General features: G+C 47.3%; 1 protein-coding gene across 1 annotated transcript in view; it reads right to left on the minus strand.

The window, feature by feature from the left end:
- The window catches only part of palm2akap2 (PALM2 and AKAP2 fusion), a 216,272-nt gene that overhangs the window by 97,475 nt on the left and 102,366 nt on the right, over window positions 1–16,431 (minus strand). Inside the window, exons 4-5 of the mRNA XM_080188456.1 lie at window positions 11,719–11,799; window positions 1,356–1,486 (exon numbers count right to left, since the gene is read on the minus strand). Coding sequence (XP_080044582.1) covers window positions 1,356–1,486; window positions 11,719–11,799 — 212 coding nt within the window. The remainder of the gene's footprint in view (window positions 1–1,355; window positions 1,487–11,718; window positions 11,800–16,431) is intronic.

Consider the following 16,431-nt stretch of genomic DNA (forward strand, 5'->3'; position numbering starts at 1 on the left):
TCTCAATTTTCCCAGCGCTGCTGAAAGGCTATCAACCTGAAATGTTAACTCTGTTCCTCTCTCCACAGAGGCTGCCAGACCTGCTGAGTATCTCTTAATATTTTCTGCTTTCGATTACAGAGCTCCGACATCCCCGTTTTATGGTCGGAGACCTTCCCCTGGTCTGGCTCCACCACTTGACTCTTGACGACTCTCCATCTTTTCCCACCCCACCCCCGACAATGCCCACTAGAGTGGAGATTGGAAGTTCCTGGCCCTCGCCTCTTTGGATGACCTCGGTACTGAGGAGGGTGCCTCATCAGCTGACCCATGGGGGTGTAGGCGGGGAAACAGCCAGCTACCATTTACTCTACACCTGTTGTATGCATGGTGGCACAGTGGTTAGCCCTGCTGCCTCACAACGCCAGGGACCTGGGTTCGATTCCTGGCTTGGGTTACTGTCTGTGTAGAGTCTGCACATTCTCCCCCGTGTCTGCGTGAGTTTCCTCTGGGTGCTCCGATTTCCTCCCACAGTCCAAAGATGTTAGGTTGATTGGCCATGCTAAATTGACCCTTAGTGTCAGGGAGATTGGGGGGTAAATATGTGGGGTTATGGGTTATGAGCAGGGATTATGGGGAAAAGGCAGGAGAATGGGGATGAGAAAAATATCAGCCATGATTGAATGGCAGAATAGATTTGATGGGCCGAGTAGCCTAATCCTGTTCCCATGTCTGTGGCCCAGTTATAGAGTCATAAGGTCACAGAACTGTACAGCACAGAAAGAGGCCCTTCAGCCCATCGCGTCTGCACTGGCCATCAAGCACTTTCTATTCTCCAAAGATGTGTGTGAGGTTGATTGGCCATGCTATATTACCCTTAGTGTGAAGGGGGATTAAGAGGGTAAATACGTGGGGTTATGTGGATAGGACCTGGGTGAGATTGTGCTCATTGCAGGCTCAATGGGCCAAATGGCCTCCTTCTGCACTATAGGGATTGCATGTATTACCCATTGATGGACCATACTAAATTGCTTCTTAGAGTCAGGGGGATTAGGAGGGCTAATATGTGGGTTATGGGGACATGGCCTGGGTGGGATTGTTGTCGATGTAGGCTCAATGGGCTGAATGGCTTCCTTCTGCACTGTAGGATTCTATGAGCGGAATTCTACCAGCACATCTGCCCGAGGTTCATACAATCCCATCCGAGACCAATGGAGAATACCATTCTCCGAGCCTCGCCCGTTTCCAGAATCTCTTGTGTTCATACACTCTTCACGATGCAAACCGAATTTCACTGCTCCCGCTCTGGGCTTGTTTTCAGGAGAAAGCGGATTATTAAACGGCAATGATTTTTATTTTTTTCTTGCTGATCTAACCTGCTAATGGCTCCCTCCAGGTTCTTTGCCTTGTTCTCGTCCGATAGGAGCTGCTTACTGCGGGCATCCTCTTCCTCAGCCGATCCGGCGGGCATCCCCTGCAGCAGCCATCTCTCTCTCATGGCTTTGGACTGGGCAGAAAAGAGAGGAAAGGATCTGAGGAAAATGTTACTCCACAAAAGGAGGCACGTCAAAAACCAACCTTGTCAATCACCAATTCTCATTTCTCCATCACTGCCGGCCCTGCCTTCAGCTGCCTGGGCCCTACGCTCGAGAACTCCCTCCCTAAACCTCTCCATCTCTCTATCCCATGCTCTCCTTCTCTAAGGTGCTCCTATTTCTTTGGTCAGTTTCTGGTCACCCATCCAAAACGTCTTTCGGAGTCAAATTTTGTCTGATGATTTTCCAATGAAACACATGGGATGTTCTATGAGATTAAAGTACAGAGGCCGGAGATAGATGGATTCTTGATTACAAAGAACAAAGACCAACGCAGCACGGGAAACAGGCCCTTCGGCCCAACAAGCCTGCGCCGCCATTTTAACATTACCAGTCCCCCCTCCACCCATGACCCTTGTCTATGCTTATGGCATTCCACATTGAGGGAAGACTAATTTAGGGACAATTTGTTACACCAATCAGCCTAAGAGCACATCTTTGGGGTGGTAGGAAGGACTATTACTTACGTGGCGAAAAACTGCAGCAGGCGACGGTGCAGAGGGACCTCGGGGTCCTTGTGCATGAGTCGCAAAAACCCAGCCTGCAGGTGCAGCAGGTGGTCAGGAAGGCGAATGGGATGCTGGCCTTCATAGCGAGGGGGATTGAATATAAAAGTAGGGAGGTCTTGCTGCGGCTGTATAGGGCATTGGTGAGGGCGCAGCTGGAGTACTGTGTGCAGTTTTGGTCGCCGCACTTACGGAAGGATATTTTGGCCTTGGAGGGAGTGCAGAGGAGGTTTACTAGGCTGATACCGGAGTTGAGGGGGTTGAGCTATGAGGAGAGGCTGAATAAACTGGGCTTGTACTCGGTAGAGTTTAGAAGAATGAGGGGAGATCTCATTGAGACGTATAAGATGATGAATGGGATGGATAGGATAGAGGTGGAGAGACTCTTCCCGCTCAGAAAGGACAGTAGGACTCGGGGGCACAGCCTCAAGATAAAGGGGGGGGTGGTTTAGAACGGAGTTGAGGAGGAACTTCTTCACTCAAAGGGTGGTGAATCTCTGGAATTCTCTGCCCGTTGAGGTGGTGGAGGCTGCCTCGCTAAATATTTTTAAGACGCGGGTTGATGGGTTTTTGATAAGCGAGGGGATTAAGGGTTATGGGGAGAGGGCGGGAATGTGGAACGGAGCCACGACAGATCAGCCATGATCTTATTGAATGGCGGGGCAGGCTCGAAGGGCTAGATGGCCTACTCCTGCTCCTATTTCTTATGTTCTTATGTTCTTATGTGTGGAAGGAAACTGGAGAACCCGGAGAAAACCCACGCAAGCTTGGGGAGAATGTGCAAACTCCCCCGGACACTGGCCCAAATCCATGTATCTGCACAGCAAACAGTGATAGGCACTGAGCTGTCGTGTTGCCCAGCATCTGGTCCAGTTTAAGCGTACACCAACGACGTGAAGTACTAGGCTACTCTCGAAACAACCAAGAGCAGCCCTCATACGACCCATCGCGTGTATGCCCCTTGTTGGATTAATAAGGGGATCAGGGATTATGGGGAAAAGGCAGGAGAATGGGGATGAGAAAAATATCAGCCATGATCGAATGGCAGAGTAGACTCGATGGGCCGAGTGGCTGAATTCTGTTCCCATGTCTGTGGTCCGGGTTATAGAGTCATAAGGTCATAGAATTGTACAGCACAGAAAGAGGCCCTTCAGCCCATCGTGTCTGCACTGGCCATCAAGCAGCATCTAATCTCCAAAAATGTGTGTGTTAGGTTGATTGGCCATGCTAAATTACCCTTAGTGTCAGGGGGATTAAGAGGTTAAATATGTGGGTTATGTGGATAGGACCTGGGTGAGATTGTGCTCAGTGCAGGCTCGATGGGCCAAATGAACTCCTTCTGCACTGTAGGGGTTCTATTCTACTCTCATTTTCCAGCACTTGGCCTTGTAACTATGGCAGTTCAAGTGCTCATCTAAATGCTTCTTAAATGTTATGAGGGTCTCTGCCTCTACTGTCCTTTCAGGCAGTGAGTTCCAGACTCCCACCACCCTCTGGGTGTAAAGATTTTTCATCAAATCCCCTCTAAATCTCCTGTTTCTTACCTCAAATCTCTGCCCCTTGGCGAATGACCCCTCTGCTAAGGGGAAAGGTTTTTCCTACCTAACCTATCAATGTCCATCCTAATTTTGTACACCCCCATCAGGTCCCTCCTCAGTCTTCTCTGCTCCAAGGAAAACAAGCCCAGCCTTAACCAGTTTCTCTCCATAGCTGAAACACTCCTGGTGAATCCCCTCTCCAGTGCAACCACATCCTTCCTATAGTGCGGTAACAGAGCGGAACACAATACTCTAGTTTGTGGCCTAACGAGCATTTTACACAATCTTCTTGTTCTTATATTCTATGTCTCAGCTAATAAAGGCGAATATTCCACATGCCACCATAACCACTTTATCTACCTGTCCTGCTGTCTTCAGGGATCTTTGGACATGGACTCCAAAATCCCCCCAGTCCTCTATACTTCCTACTGCCCTATTGTTCATTGTATATTAGAATTACAGCATCCTTACAGTGCAGAAGGAGGCCATTCAGCCCATTGAGTCTGCACCGATTCTCCGACAGAGCATCGTACCCAGGTCCAACCCCCTGCCATCTTCTCGTAACTCCGTGCATTTACCATCCCCCTAACCAACACATCTTGGGACACTAAGGGGCAATTTAGCATGGCCAGTCTGCACATCTTTGGACTGTGAGAGGAAAGCAGAGCATCCGGAGGAAACCCGCTCAGGCATGGTGAGAATGTGCAAACTACACACAGACAGTGAGCCGAGGCCAAAATTGAACCTGGGTCCCTGGCGCTGAGAGACAGCCGTGTGCCACCCATATTCCCTTAGTATTCCCTTGCCTTGTCAATCCTGCCAAAATGCATCTCCTCACAGTTTTCAGGATTAGCTTCCATTTGCCGCTGCTCTGTCCATCTGATTAGCCCGTCTTTACTATGTGAATGTATATCGTTGTTGTTGTAATTCTGAGATGGTTCATTCATTTGGGAAATGGAATTTCTGGTTTCAGGTTCTCGGACTGGGAACGATCTGGTGGATTCATCCAGCGCTCGGAGTAATGCTTTAACTGGGACAGTATTCCCATATTTGGGAATTCTCGGGGAGAACAGGAAGGAAACGCCAGCTGTGAAAGCCCTTCTAGGGGGCGGTCACCTTTGCAACTTTGCGCGATCACACATCTGCAAGTGTTTTCACAACTGCTCTCACGTGTTCTTATTTTAGCTTTTATTCTGAATCAAGTAAAAGTTCTCCATCAAATGGCAGTGGCTGTATGATTGTCACTCTCCACCCAGTTGTAAGTATGGTCAACGTGATTGGTTACTGTCTGGACCAAATAAAATGGGACCCAACCCAACAAGAGCAGTTGCGCTGACTGATACAGCAACATCAAAATGTTCTAAAAGACAGGGGCTGGGACTCTCCAGTCTCTGATACCACACTACCATTGCCAGCGAGAATGGAGAATTTGGCACTCAGCCAACTCTCCATTCACAGCAGCGGGACTGGAGAATCCCGGCCACAGTTAGAGGACAAGGATTTTGTGTTTTAGGCCAGGACTCCCGATACTGGCACCAACACCAGTTCCTGATCCCGTGCTGTATCCGAAGCAATCACACAACGTCGGCTTAGCCTTGTGGTCAGAGGGTGGGCCTCACCTTTCCTGTAAGGACGGTGGAGCGGCTCTCAAAGATAGAGGACCAATAGATGAGAAAGAGAGAGAGAGAGAAAGAGTCTCCATCTTGCAATGCCCTCTAGGCCCTGTCAGGTCCTTCGAGTTAAAAAATGGCCACACCAGTGAGGCCACCATTGTGGGGGTGGGTGAGAAGGGTTGGGGGTTAATGAGGAGGTGGGACAGGGACTTTGCAAGCTGACAGGAACTTTCTAGTCAGTCTCTGACAACTGACTTTGATTGGTCATTGACTGAGTTGGTTACCTGCTGCTTGAAGGTGAGACATTTATTATCCATTCCCCCCCTAATCGCTGGGTAAACAGTACAGAGCGGGCTAGTGCTGACAAACAGGCCTGCATTGCCAGCACTGTGCACTTGTACATCCCTCCCCTTATCTCTGTTCTCAACCCTACTGACCCATTTAAAACTTGTCCAGAGAATCCACTGGAAGAGTACAGAGCCAAAGATCAAACACCTAAACTTAACAACAACCTTTTCTAATTAATTTGTGGGACAGGGACATCGCTGGCTGGTCAGCATTTATTACTCATCCCTAGTTGCCCTTGAGGTGGCGATGGTGACCTGCCTTCTGCTGTGGGTTGACCCACAATGCCATTAGGGAGGGAATTCCAGGATTTCTAACACAGCGACTGTGAAGGAACGGCGATATGTTTCCAAGTCAGGGTAGTGAGTGGCTTGGAGGGGAACTTTCAGGTGGTGAGTTTCCCATGTATCTGCTGCCCTTGTCCTCCTAGACGGAAGTGGTTGTGAGTTTAGAAGGTGCTGTGTAAGGATCTTTGGTGAATTGCTGCAGTGCATCTTGTAGATAGTGCTGCTATTGAGCATCAGTGATAGAGGGAGTGGATGTTTGTAGATGTGGTGCCAATCAAGTGGGGCTGCTTTACCCTGGATGGTGTTGAGCTTCTTGAGTGTTGTTGGAGCTGCACCCATCCAGGCAAGTGGGGAGTATTCCATCACACTCCTGACGTGTACCTTGCAGATGGTGGACAGGCTCTGGGGAGTCAGGAGGTGAGCTACTCGCTGCAGGATTCCTGGCCCCTTGTAGCCGCTATGTTTACGTGGTGAGTCCAGTTGAGTTTCTGGTCAATGATAACCCCATAAGCTCATTCTGGGTGGCTGTTCGGATATACTTTCTTCACAAACACGGCAGTGTAAACCTGAAACTATATCCCTCCAAAGGTGACCGAGTCTGGGAGGCAATTAAAAAGTCACATCAGATATGTATTTTTATTGGGTAATGGAATCGAGAGGGAACGAAACAGAGACAGGCAAATGGAGATGAGGCACAGATCAGCCATGGTAGAATTGAATGACAGGGTGTGTTCGAGGGGCTGAATGGCCTTCTACTTCATTTACATTCCCTGCCCGGTATTTTACTTAAATGTTAGTTCTGTTGAAAGTACTTTGGAGACGCAAACGAGGCATAAGCCACAATAAGAAAGTCAAAGTGCTGTGGAAATTTTTGTGGAATTCCAATGATAATCTACTGTCCTCCTCATTTGGGCTGTGATTGACGATGTGAGAGTGACTCGGGGATTACTCAGGTAGACCGACACATCCGCAGTTCTGGAAGCTCGGGGGATGTGTGAATTATTTTTGGATGGCAGCCTGAAAGGTTCTGATTTTATCCAAATTACTGTAAGTGGGTGTCATTTCCGACTCTTTACTTATCCCTGACACAGTCTGCACACCTGCGCCCAAGTGGTTTGCCATCTGAATCCATTGGACCGCTTTCTCCTTGTCAATATTTTCCGAAGGGAAAATATTGAGGCCTAATATAAAGTTTTAAAGTCTATTTATTTGTGTCACAAGTAAGTTTATATTAACACTGCAATGAAGTTACTGCGAAAATCCCCTAGTTGTCACACTCCTGTTTGGATACACTGAGGGAGAATTTAGCCAACACACCTAACCAGCATGTCTTTCGAGAGGAAACTGGAGCACCTGGAGGAAACCCACGCAGACATGGGGAGAACGTGCAAACAGACAGTGACCCAAGCTGGGAATCGAATCTGTGACCCTGGTGCTGTGAGGCAGCAGTGCTAACCACTGTGCCACCCTACTCATATAATCATAACTAATATGCTTCAGGGTCTTCATTTTTTTGTAATTGTTTAGGGGATATGAGTGTCGCTGGCTGGGTTAGCATTTATTGTCCATATAGACTGTCCTTGACTGAATGGCTTGCTGGGCCATTTCAGAGGGCAGTTCAGAGTCAACCACATTGTCGTGGCTCTGGAGTCACATGTAGGCCAGACCGAGTGAGGATGACTGTGAGCCAGATGGATTTTTAAGGCAATTGACAATGGTTCATGGTCATTGGGTGGGATTTTCCGGCTGCCTTCGCTCCAAAACTGGAAAATCCCACCCGTGGTCAACGGATTTTTCCATGGTCCACCATTCACCCTGCTCCGAGTCCCGTGGTGGCCGGAACGGGAACATTCGCTCCATTATTTAATTCCAAGTTTTTACTGAATTCAAGTTTCACCATCTGCTTGGGTGGGATTCGAACTCAGGTCCCCAGGAAATTTCCCTGAACCCCTGGATTACTAGTCCAGTGATGATGCCACTTGCCACTGCCTCCCCTCAGTGGCACCGAGTGATATAATTCCCTGGTGTTGTGGTGGTTAATTGTCCGCGTTATCACTGTTTGCGACCTGGGTTCCATTCCCAGTCAGCGAATGCAATTTTTTCCAATGTATTTAAGGCAAAGGCGGCTTAATACCACTTTCTCAGGGCAATTAGAGATGGGCAATAAATGCTGGTCTGAGCAGTGACACCCACAGCCTGAGAATGAATAGATTTTTAAAAATTATACATGAGGGAGAAATGGAAAAGAAACTTTTTCTGACCAACTAGGATGGGAGAAGTCTGTGTATAGCATAGATCAGGTGGGCTGAATGGCCTGTTTCCCTGCTGTCAGTTCTGTTCAATGCAAATAAAATTTCATGGATTTAAATACCAATCAAAGAGTGCTGAATTTGTCCCCGTTATCTCTGTCTATTTAATTACAGACTCCTTTTACTACAGGCCGGTTAGAGGAGGTGATAGCCCCGTTGCTAGACTATTAATCCAGAAACTCAGCTCATGTTCGGGGGACCCGGGTTCGAATCCTGCCACGGCAGACGGTGGAATTTGAATTCATTTTAAAAAAAAACTGGAATTAGGAATTTACTGATGACCATGAAACCATTGTCGAGTGTCATCTGGTTCACGTGGGGCAGTGCGGTGCCTCACAACGCCAGGGACGTGGGTTTGATTCCAGCCTTGGGTCACTGTGTGTGTGAAGTTTGCACATTCTCCCCGTGTCTGCATAGGTTTCCTCCCACAGTCCAAAGATGTGCGGGTTAGATTGATTGGCTATGCTAAATTAGCCCATTAGTGTTGGGGGATTAGCAGGATAAGTATGTGGGATTATGAGAATAGGGTCTGGGTGGGACTCGATGGGCCAAATGGCCTCCTTCTGCACTGTAGGAATTCTATGATAATGTTCTTTCGGGAAGGAAATCTGCCATCCTTACCCGGCCTGGCCTACATTTGACTCCAGAGCCACAGCAACGTACTTGACTCTCAACTGCCCTTGGGCAATTAGAGATGGGCAATAGATGCTGGCCAGCTAATGAAGCCCATGTCCCATGAATAAATAAACATTGCGGCCTGCACTGACCATTAATGTCAAGGTTCCTAAACCGTGTGCATATTTGTGAATATCTTTCCAAAATTTAAACTTAATAAAGGGATAATCCAAATATCTTCACACAGTGCCACAGGGAGAATGGTGGTGAGCGTAGATTGCCACAAACTGCCTGAACAATAAGCCCTCCTTCATACAGTCTTAGTGACGTAGCAGTTGTTAGCTGTGTTCCTGTGAAATGGTCGCCGCATTCACCAGATGTAGAATTGTTGACGATGAAGTGAGGATGGCACGGTGGCGCAGTGGTTAGCACTGCTGCCTCACAGTGCTAGGGACCCGGGTTCGATTCCTGGCTTGGGTCACCCTCTGTGTGGAGTTTGCACGTTCTCCCCGTGTCTGCGTGGGTTTTCTCTGTATGCTTTGGTTTCCTCCCACAGTCCAAAGATGTGCAGGTTGGGTTGATTCGCCCCTTAGTGTCAGGGGAATTAGCAGGCTAAACGAGGGTTATGGGGGTAGGATCTGGGTAGGATTGTGATTGGTGCAGGCTCAGTGGGCCGAACGGCCTCCTTCTTTACTCTTAGGGACCCTATTAAGGGAACCATTTTGTCGACGATAATCAGAGCACGTCAAAATTCACCTTCTGAATTTGGAAGTTTCCCCGAGAGTCATATTTAAGATGATCAACACCTCTGAGGTCAAAAGCAAGACTATCGTCAGCTCTCCATTGCTCCTGTGATCTGATCTGACCTGAACAGGCCTCCCTCTCTCTCCCTGTCTCTGGGGCACTACAGGGCCTTGTCCCCCGTGGAATGATCACCGCCATCAGCTGAGTGGCCACTGGTTGTCAGCCATACCCATAACGACATCAGTTGGCAGTGTGCTAACATTCCATCAGCAGATTTACTCGAAAGACGCAAATTAAACCCACGTTTTGCAGTAGTTTGTAACATATTTGTTTGGCAGTCGCATTCTCCTCCTGTTGCCTGTGAAATATTGCTGCAAGCAGTTAACAAAAGCATTTTAAAGAGAAAAGGCCATGTGGAACTAGTTAAGGGCGAAGAATGTAAGATACAGGGTGCAGGAGTAGGCCATGCATGGCCCCTTGAGCCTGACCCGCCATTCAATGAGATCATGGCTGATTCTGCAGTACATGATATATTGCACTCAACTCTTTTTGGCTGTTTTAAAAATAGAGCCTCTACTCTTTCCCCTCTGGGTTCCCAAGTCCATCGTCGGCTAATGGGCCCTCCCCTCCTCCTTTGGTTGTAAAGGTAACGCTCCAGTGAAAGGGAGCAATTTTATTCTGATGGCCTGTTGCTGGGAGTCAAAACTGTTCATATTTCATCAAAAATGTGCATTAAATTTGAAAATCCAATATATTCAGCAATAAAATACTTGCATTTATATTTCCGAATTCTCTTCTCCACACCCAGTAGTGCAGACTTTCGTCTGTCTCCATACAGGTCACTAGTCTCTCACCAGGGGCTTATAGCTTGAGGGGTGTCACTTCATATCAAGCATGGCCAACCAGGACTCTCTCCTACTCTTACCGCCAGCCACTGGTGTATGTGGAAGAATTTGTACTCAACCTGTTTGACTGCGTTATGAACGCACCTTCCTTGGACGTCAAGTCCTGGGGTGGGACTCGACCCCCGAGCTTCTGGCTCAGAGGCAGGGACGCCAGCCCACTGTGCTGCAAAACTGCCTTTGCATTTGTAAAGTACCTTAAAATGGGTAGTAAAATATCTCAAGGCATTTCACAGGACAGCTATCAAATAAAATTTGACACCACGTCTAAGGAAGTATTGAAATTTGATCAAAGAGATTGACTTTAGGACAAGGTAAGAGAGGGGATTCTCCGATCATATCCGTGTACGCCCTGCTGTGAGTGAGAAAGGAGAACTTGGCGTTCCAGCCAAAATTCCATTCACTTCCAGCAGCACCAGAGAAGCCAACCGCGAACGAGGATAGAGATTTTTGGCTATGGTTAGAGAAACCGATGCCTCCGCAGGCAGAGAGACTTAGGGAGGGAGTTCCAGAGCCGAGGGCCCAGGTTGTCTTAGACACGGCCATCAGTGAAATCCAGGACGCGCCAGAGAGCAGGATTGGAGGAGCGCAACAACCCTAGTTTGTCTAGCCTCTCCTTATAGCTCATAGCCTCCCCTTATAGCTCATAGCCTCCAATCCAGGCAGTAACATAGGACCATAGAGTCCCTAAAGTACAGAAAGCCTGTTGAGTCTACACTGACCACAATCTCACCCAGGCCCTACTCCCAAAAATCCACGCATTTACCCTGCTAATCCCCCTGACATTAGGGTCAACTTAGCATGGCCAATCCACCTAACCCGCACGTCTTTGGACTGTGGGAGGAAACTGGAGAACTGCGCAAAAACCAAACCAGATATGGGGAGAACGCGCAAACTCCACACAGGCAGTAATCCGAGGCCGGAATTGAAACTGGGACCCTGGCTCTGAGAGGCAGCAGTGGTAACCACAGTACAACCATGCCACCATCACTGTTGGTGTTGAAACTGGACCAAGAAAAGAAGACTTGCAGTGTTGGAAGGCTGCCATTCCTGACACTGACACGTTGAATTAGCCTCATCTCAAAACCCAGAAAGGAAAAACAAGCACTCAACAAAGAAAGCAGCGCGAGGAATTTGTAATAGCATTGACGATGTGGACTTGGCTGAGGGCTTTGCCAGTGTTTACTGACATAAAACAAGCAGCCACACACGCAGTGAATGAGTATGATTGTGCTGGGTTCATGAAAGAATTTTCACCACATGGGTTTGGTATCAGAGTTCCTACCTTGTGATGCTGCAGCTGAAGTATTTTATCTTCCAGCTGGTGCCTTTTATCTTCGATTTCTGTCTGTCTCCGCCTTTTCTCCTTTAGAGAGAGAGAGAGAGAAAGGGGAAGAGTGTTTCAAACAGGTTAACCGCACTCAGTTCTTCCTTCTCATCTCGGTGTGAACTAAGAGAAATCTTATCTAAAAGGCAATTCTTTCAAAATACTTCTACTTTCTCTGCTGTGTACACCATCGAGGGAGATAACAATCAGAATTCAATGGTGCACAATTGTGTTAAGCCCTTTAAGTTATACCAGCCACACTAGCAATATGGGAGAGAGTAGAATCAGATTCACAGACAGATGTAGTCCTCTTAGGAGACAGGATTGCGAGTCCAAAGATGTGCAGGTTAGGCCATGTTAAATTAACCCTCGCACCAGGGCGATTAGCAGACCAAATATGCAAGGTTATGGGAATAGGGCCTGTGTAAGACTGTGAAAGTGCAGGCTCGATGGGCCAAATGGCCTCCTTCTGCACTGCAGGGATTCTATGAAGGGATTAAATGATTCTTTATAACAAATTAATATGGGCAGTTTGCTCATATGTGAACGCAACAACAGTGTTAAAAAAATGAGTATGATTTTGAAGTGTATATATAAGTACTGAATGTATTTTAATATATAAAATGTATTGTTTGCCTCAGTCAAAAAGAGCAAATGCTGCAAAATGTAATGGTCAGGTCAGAAGGTTAGAGCTATAAATTGGGAATCCATGAGTCAGCAAAAGTAAATCTTAGAAAGTTTCAAGTTTTTGGGACAAATATTGTAACTTTATAGCGGCATACATTGTCCAGACATAAGATAGTGCATTTCTCCGGCACAGAAATCATGTATCTTTCTGTCTTGGCAATGTCTGTGTGGGAAAGGTTCACCTATTGACAGAGCCTGTAGTTATGTAGCGACCTGAAAATGGCCAAGATGGGAGGATGTCCGGATGGAACGGACGATGAGATATCACTATACTGAGTGGCAGATGGCAATTGGCTGGGATACTTTGTCAAAAACTGGACTGACATGTGAACACTAAATGAAATTGATTTTAAGCTGATGAAGAGGCGCGTGTTAGATAACAAAAAGTATAATTGTTCTGTATTTTGGCTGAGTGCTTCAGATCTTTGGAGAGGTTTTACAACTCTGAACCTGAGCTATTTAACCCTTTGGAGACCTCCAAATGCACGTTTACATATTGTTTGTCCTGATTGATTTTTGCGTTTTAAATAAATTTTGTGACGAATTTTGAACAGAAACTTTGCCTTTTGTGAGTTTTTGAAAAGAGTCTAAATTTTTAAGACGTAAATTGGCCACTTTTTAAAAATTCCCCACGACAGAGGCTTTGATGTAACGTGAGTGTCACTGGGCTAGAAATCCTGCCTAACGCACTGGGGGAAATGAGTTTAATTCCTCTCTGGTAGGTTGTGGAACCCAGGTTCAATTCATAAAACTGGGAGTTAAAAGCTAGGGTGGAATTTTCCGCCCTGGAGATCAAGGTCGGAATTCTCCGATGCTGCTATACCCCGTCACCGCTGCTGGCGAGAATGGAGAATCTGGCGCTTGGCCAAAACTCCATTCACAGCAGCGGGACTGGAGAATCCCAGCCGCGGGCAGGGTCAGAGAATTCTGCCCCAGGAGTGACATCTGCTTGAGCAGAGCAGCTGAGTACCGCCCCTGGTCTCAGTAATGGTCACCGTAAAGCATTATTGATGATTGTAGAAACTCATCTGGTTCACTACTGTCCTTTAGGGAAGGAAATCTGCTGTCCTCATCTGATCTGGCCTACATGTGATTCCAGAGCCACAGCAATGTGGTTGACTCTGAATTGGACTAGTGAGCAAAGGGCAGTTAGGGATGGGCAATAAATACTGGCCTTGCCAGTGGCACTCGCATCCCATCAAAGATATGGCAGCACAGTGGCACAGTGGTTAACACTAGTACCCCACAGTGTCAGGGCCCTAGGTTCCATTCCCAGCTTAGGTCATTGACTGTGGAGTGTGCACATTCTCCCTGTGTCTGTGTGGGTTTCCTCTGGGTGCTCCGGTTTCCTCCCACAGTCCAAAGACGTGCTGGTTAGGTGCATTGGCCGTACTAAATTCTCCCTCGGTGTTCCCGAACAGGCGCCAGAGTGTGGCAACTGGGGGATTTTCACAGTAACTTCATCGCTGTGTTAGTATAAGCCTACTTGTGACACTAATAAATAAACTTTATGCCTCATTTGTAACTAATAAATAAAACAATAAATAAGAATTTTAAAAATTCAAATTTTGCCGTGAGCGAGGCAGAAAGAAATATTTGCAACTTTATCTGATCTTTCACAACCTCGGGGTCTCCCCAGCGCTTTACAGTCAACCGAATCCTTTTCGTAGTCACTGTAGGAAATGTGGCAGCCATTTTGTGCACAGCAAGCTCCCACAAACAACAACGTGATAACGGTCTGCCTTTGTTCCGTGTCAGTCGAGAGTTAAATACTGGTCACAGCATCGGGGAAAGATACCCTGCTCCTGCCACAGTGGTGGCAGCTGGATCTTTCCCGCCCACCTGAGAGGGGCTCGGTTTCATATCTCATCCGGGAAAAGCAGCACACCTGACAGTTAGACTCTACCTCCAGGGGGTATCAGGGAAACTGACACTCCCGGTTAAGTACCAGGCAAAGACAAAGATCAAGGAGAGGCTGGATAGACTGGGACTTTTTTTCCCTGGAGTATAGGAGGCTGAGGGGTGATCTTATAGAGGTCTATAAAATAATGAGGGGCACAGATCAATGAGATAGCCAATATCTTTTCCCAAAGGTAGGGGAGTCTAAAACTAGAGGGCATAGATTTAAGGGGAGAGATACAAAAGAGCTCAGAGGGGCAATTTTTTCACACAGAGGGTGATGAGTGTCTGGAACGAGCTGCCAGATGTAGCAGTAAAGGTGGGTACAATTTTATCTTTTAAGAAGCGTTTAGACAGTTACATGGGTATGATGGGTATAGAGTATAGAAGGATATGGGACAAGTGCGGGTAATTGGGACTAGCTTAGGGGTTTAAAAAATGGCAGCATGGGGAAGTTGGGCCGAAGGGCCTGTTTCCATGCTGCAAACCTCTATGACATTATAACTCAATGACTCTCTGATTGGATCCTTAATCGGGGAGCTCATATTCAATAGGCCAATCTCAATGGCCTGATTGAAGTCATTACACTGCCAGGGTGGCATGCCCTCAGCACTGCACAGAAAGTGTCAACGTTGACTTTATGTTCAAGCTGTAACTCGTCCACACAACCTTCTGACCGAGGCAAGACAGCCACCCACTGAGACAGGGCCGAGAGCCAGACAACTGTGGAGTGGGAAGGATTTTACTTTGCTCATTGAAGTCGCTTTTGAAATAATGTGTTGGTGTGATACAAAACAAACTACAATCTGTCCACTTTACACTATTCCTCTGTGATGACACGAGGTGGCAATCAACAAATTTGAATATTTATTGAATACAACGAACTATTTATAATGGTAGGTTTAACAGCACCAAACCTACCATACAGATCTACTCTAAAACAACTCTCTGCTGACTATAAGTGATGGGGATGCATGCCCTCACTCCTGATTGGTCAAGGTTCGTGTGCTTGAGCTCCATTGGCTCTGGCCCATTCATGTGGTCACATGACCTGTGAAATAGCACCTCTTAAAGGAGCCACGCTACCACATCCACCATTGAAGGGAACACTTCAAGATACAAAACAACTCCTGTTCCTTCACCATTTCCAACACAGCCATTCACCAAAACGAATGGGCACTTCTGTTAAAACCTGACTTAAGGCCTGAGGTGCTGCAGACTGATATTAGCTCCTTCCATTAGGTTTGCCAGTGGACATTACTGAGCATGCTCTTACCAGAGGGTAAGGAAGCCAAGAGAGGGGGTGGACACCTGAAGTGCAGAGCTTGATCATTTGTTCCGCGTCGCATGAGCCTCTGTTTGGCACTGCGGAGAAGACCACCCTGGAGGAACCCACACCTGAGCCTACACCCGCGACCACCTAGAAGAATTGGAGCAATGGACCACATGGGGATAGCTAAATCCAAACTCCCTCAAACCTTTCACCATCCTGAAACTATTCTGATGGGGAGATGCTGGCGTTGGACAGGGGCAAACACAGTAAGAAGTCTCACAACACCAGCTTATAGTCCAACCAGTTTGGGTTGGACTTTAACCTGGTGTTGTGAGACTTCTTACAGTTGAAACTATTTTGCCAATCCTTCACAGCCACTGGGTCAAAATCCTGGAACCCCCAAACTGTATACCACCACCCCTCCCCTCCTCATCTAACAGGACAGTGGGGCAGTATACCACCCCTCCTGCCATTCCCCCCCCACCTCCGCCATACAGGATGAGAGGGCAGTGTACCACCCCCCCACACCCTACGCAACAGGACGATGGGGCAGTGTACCACCATGTTCTCAAGGGCAATTAGGGACGAGCAATAATTTGTGGCTCAGACAACAGCCCTCACCTCCCGGGAATGAGTGAAAAAAAGGTCGGTATTACTGGATTGTGAAAATGACATTGCCAAGTCCCTTCAGCAGAGCTTTAAGTGCTTTCTTTGGTGATAAGTAATCCGTTTGAGTTCAAGAATAAAAGGTCACAGTAAAGCGCCCGATAAATCTCTGATAAAGAACAGGACAAAAAAAATTTCAAAATGTA

This window comes from Carcharhinus amblyrhynchos, chromosome 5, assembly GCF_965287045.1.
Source record: "Carcharhinus amblyrhynchos chromosome 5, sCarAmb.v2.hapA, whole genome shotgun sequence".
Lineage (NCBI taxonomy): Eukaryota > Metazoa > Chordata > Chondrichthyes > Carcharhiniformes > Carcharhinidae > Carcharhinus > Carcharhinus amblyrhynchos.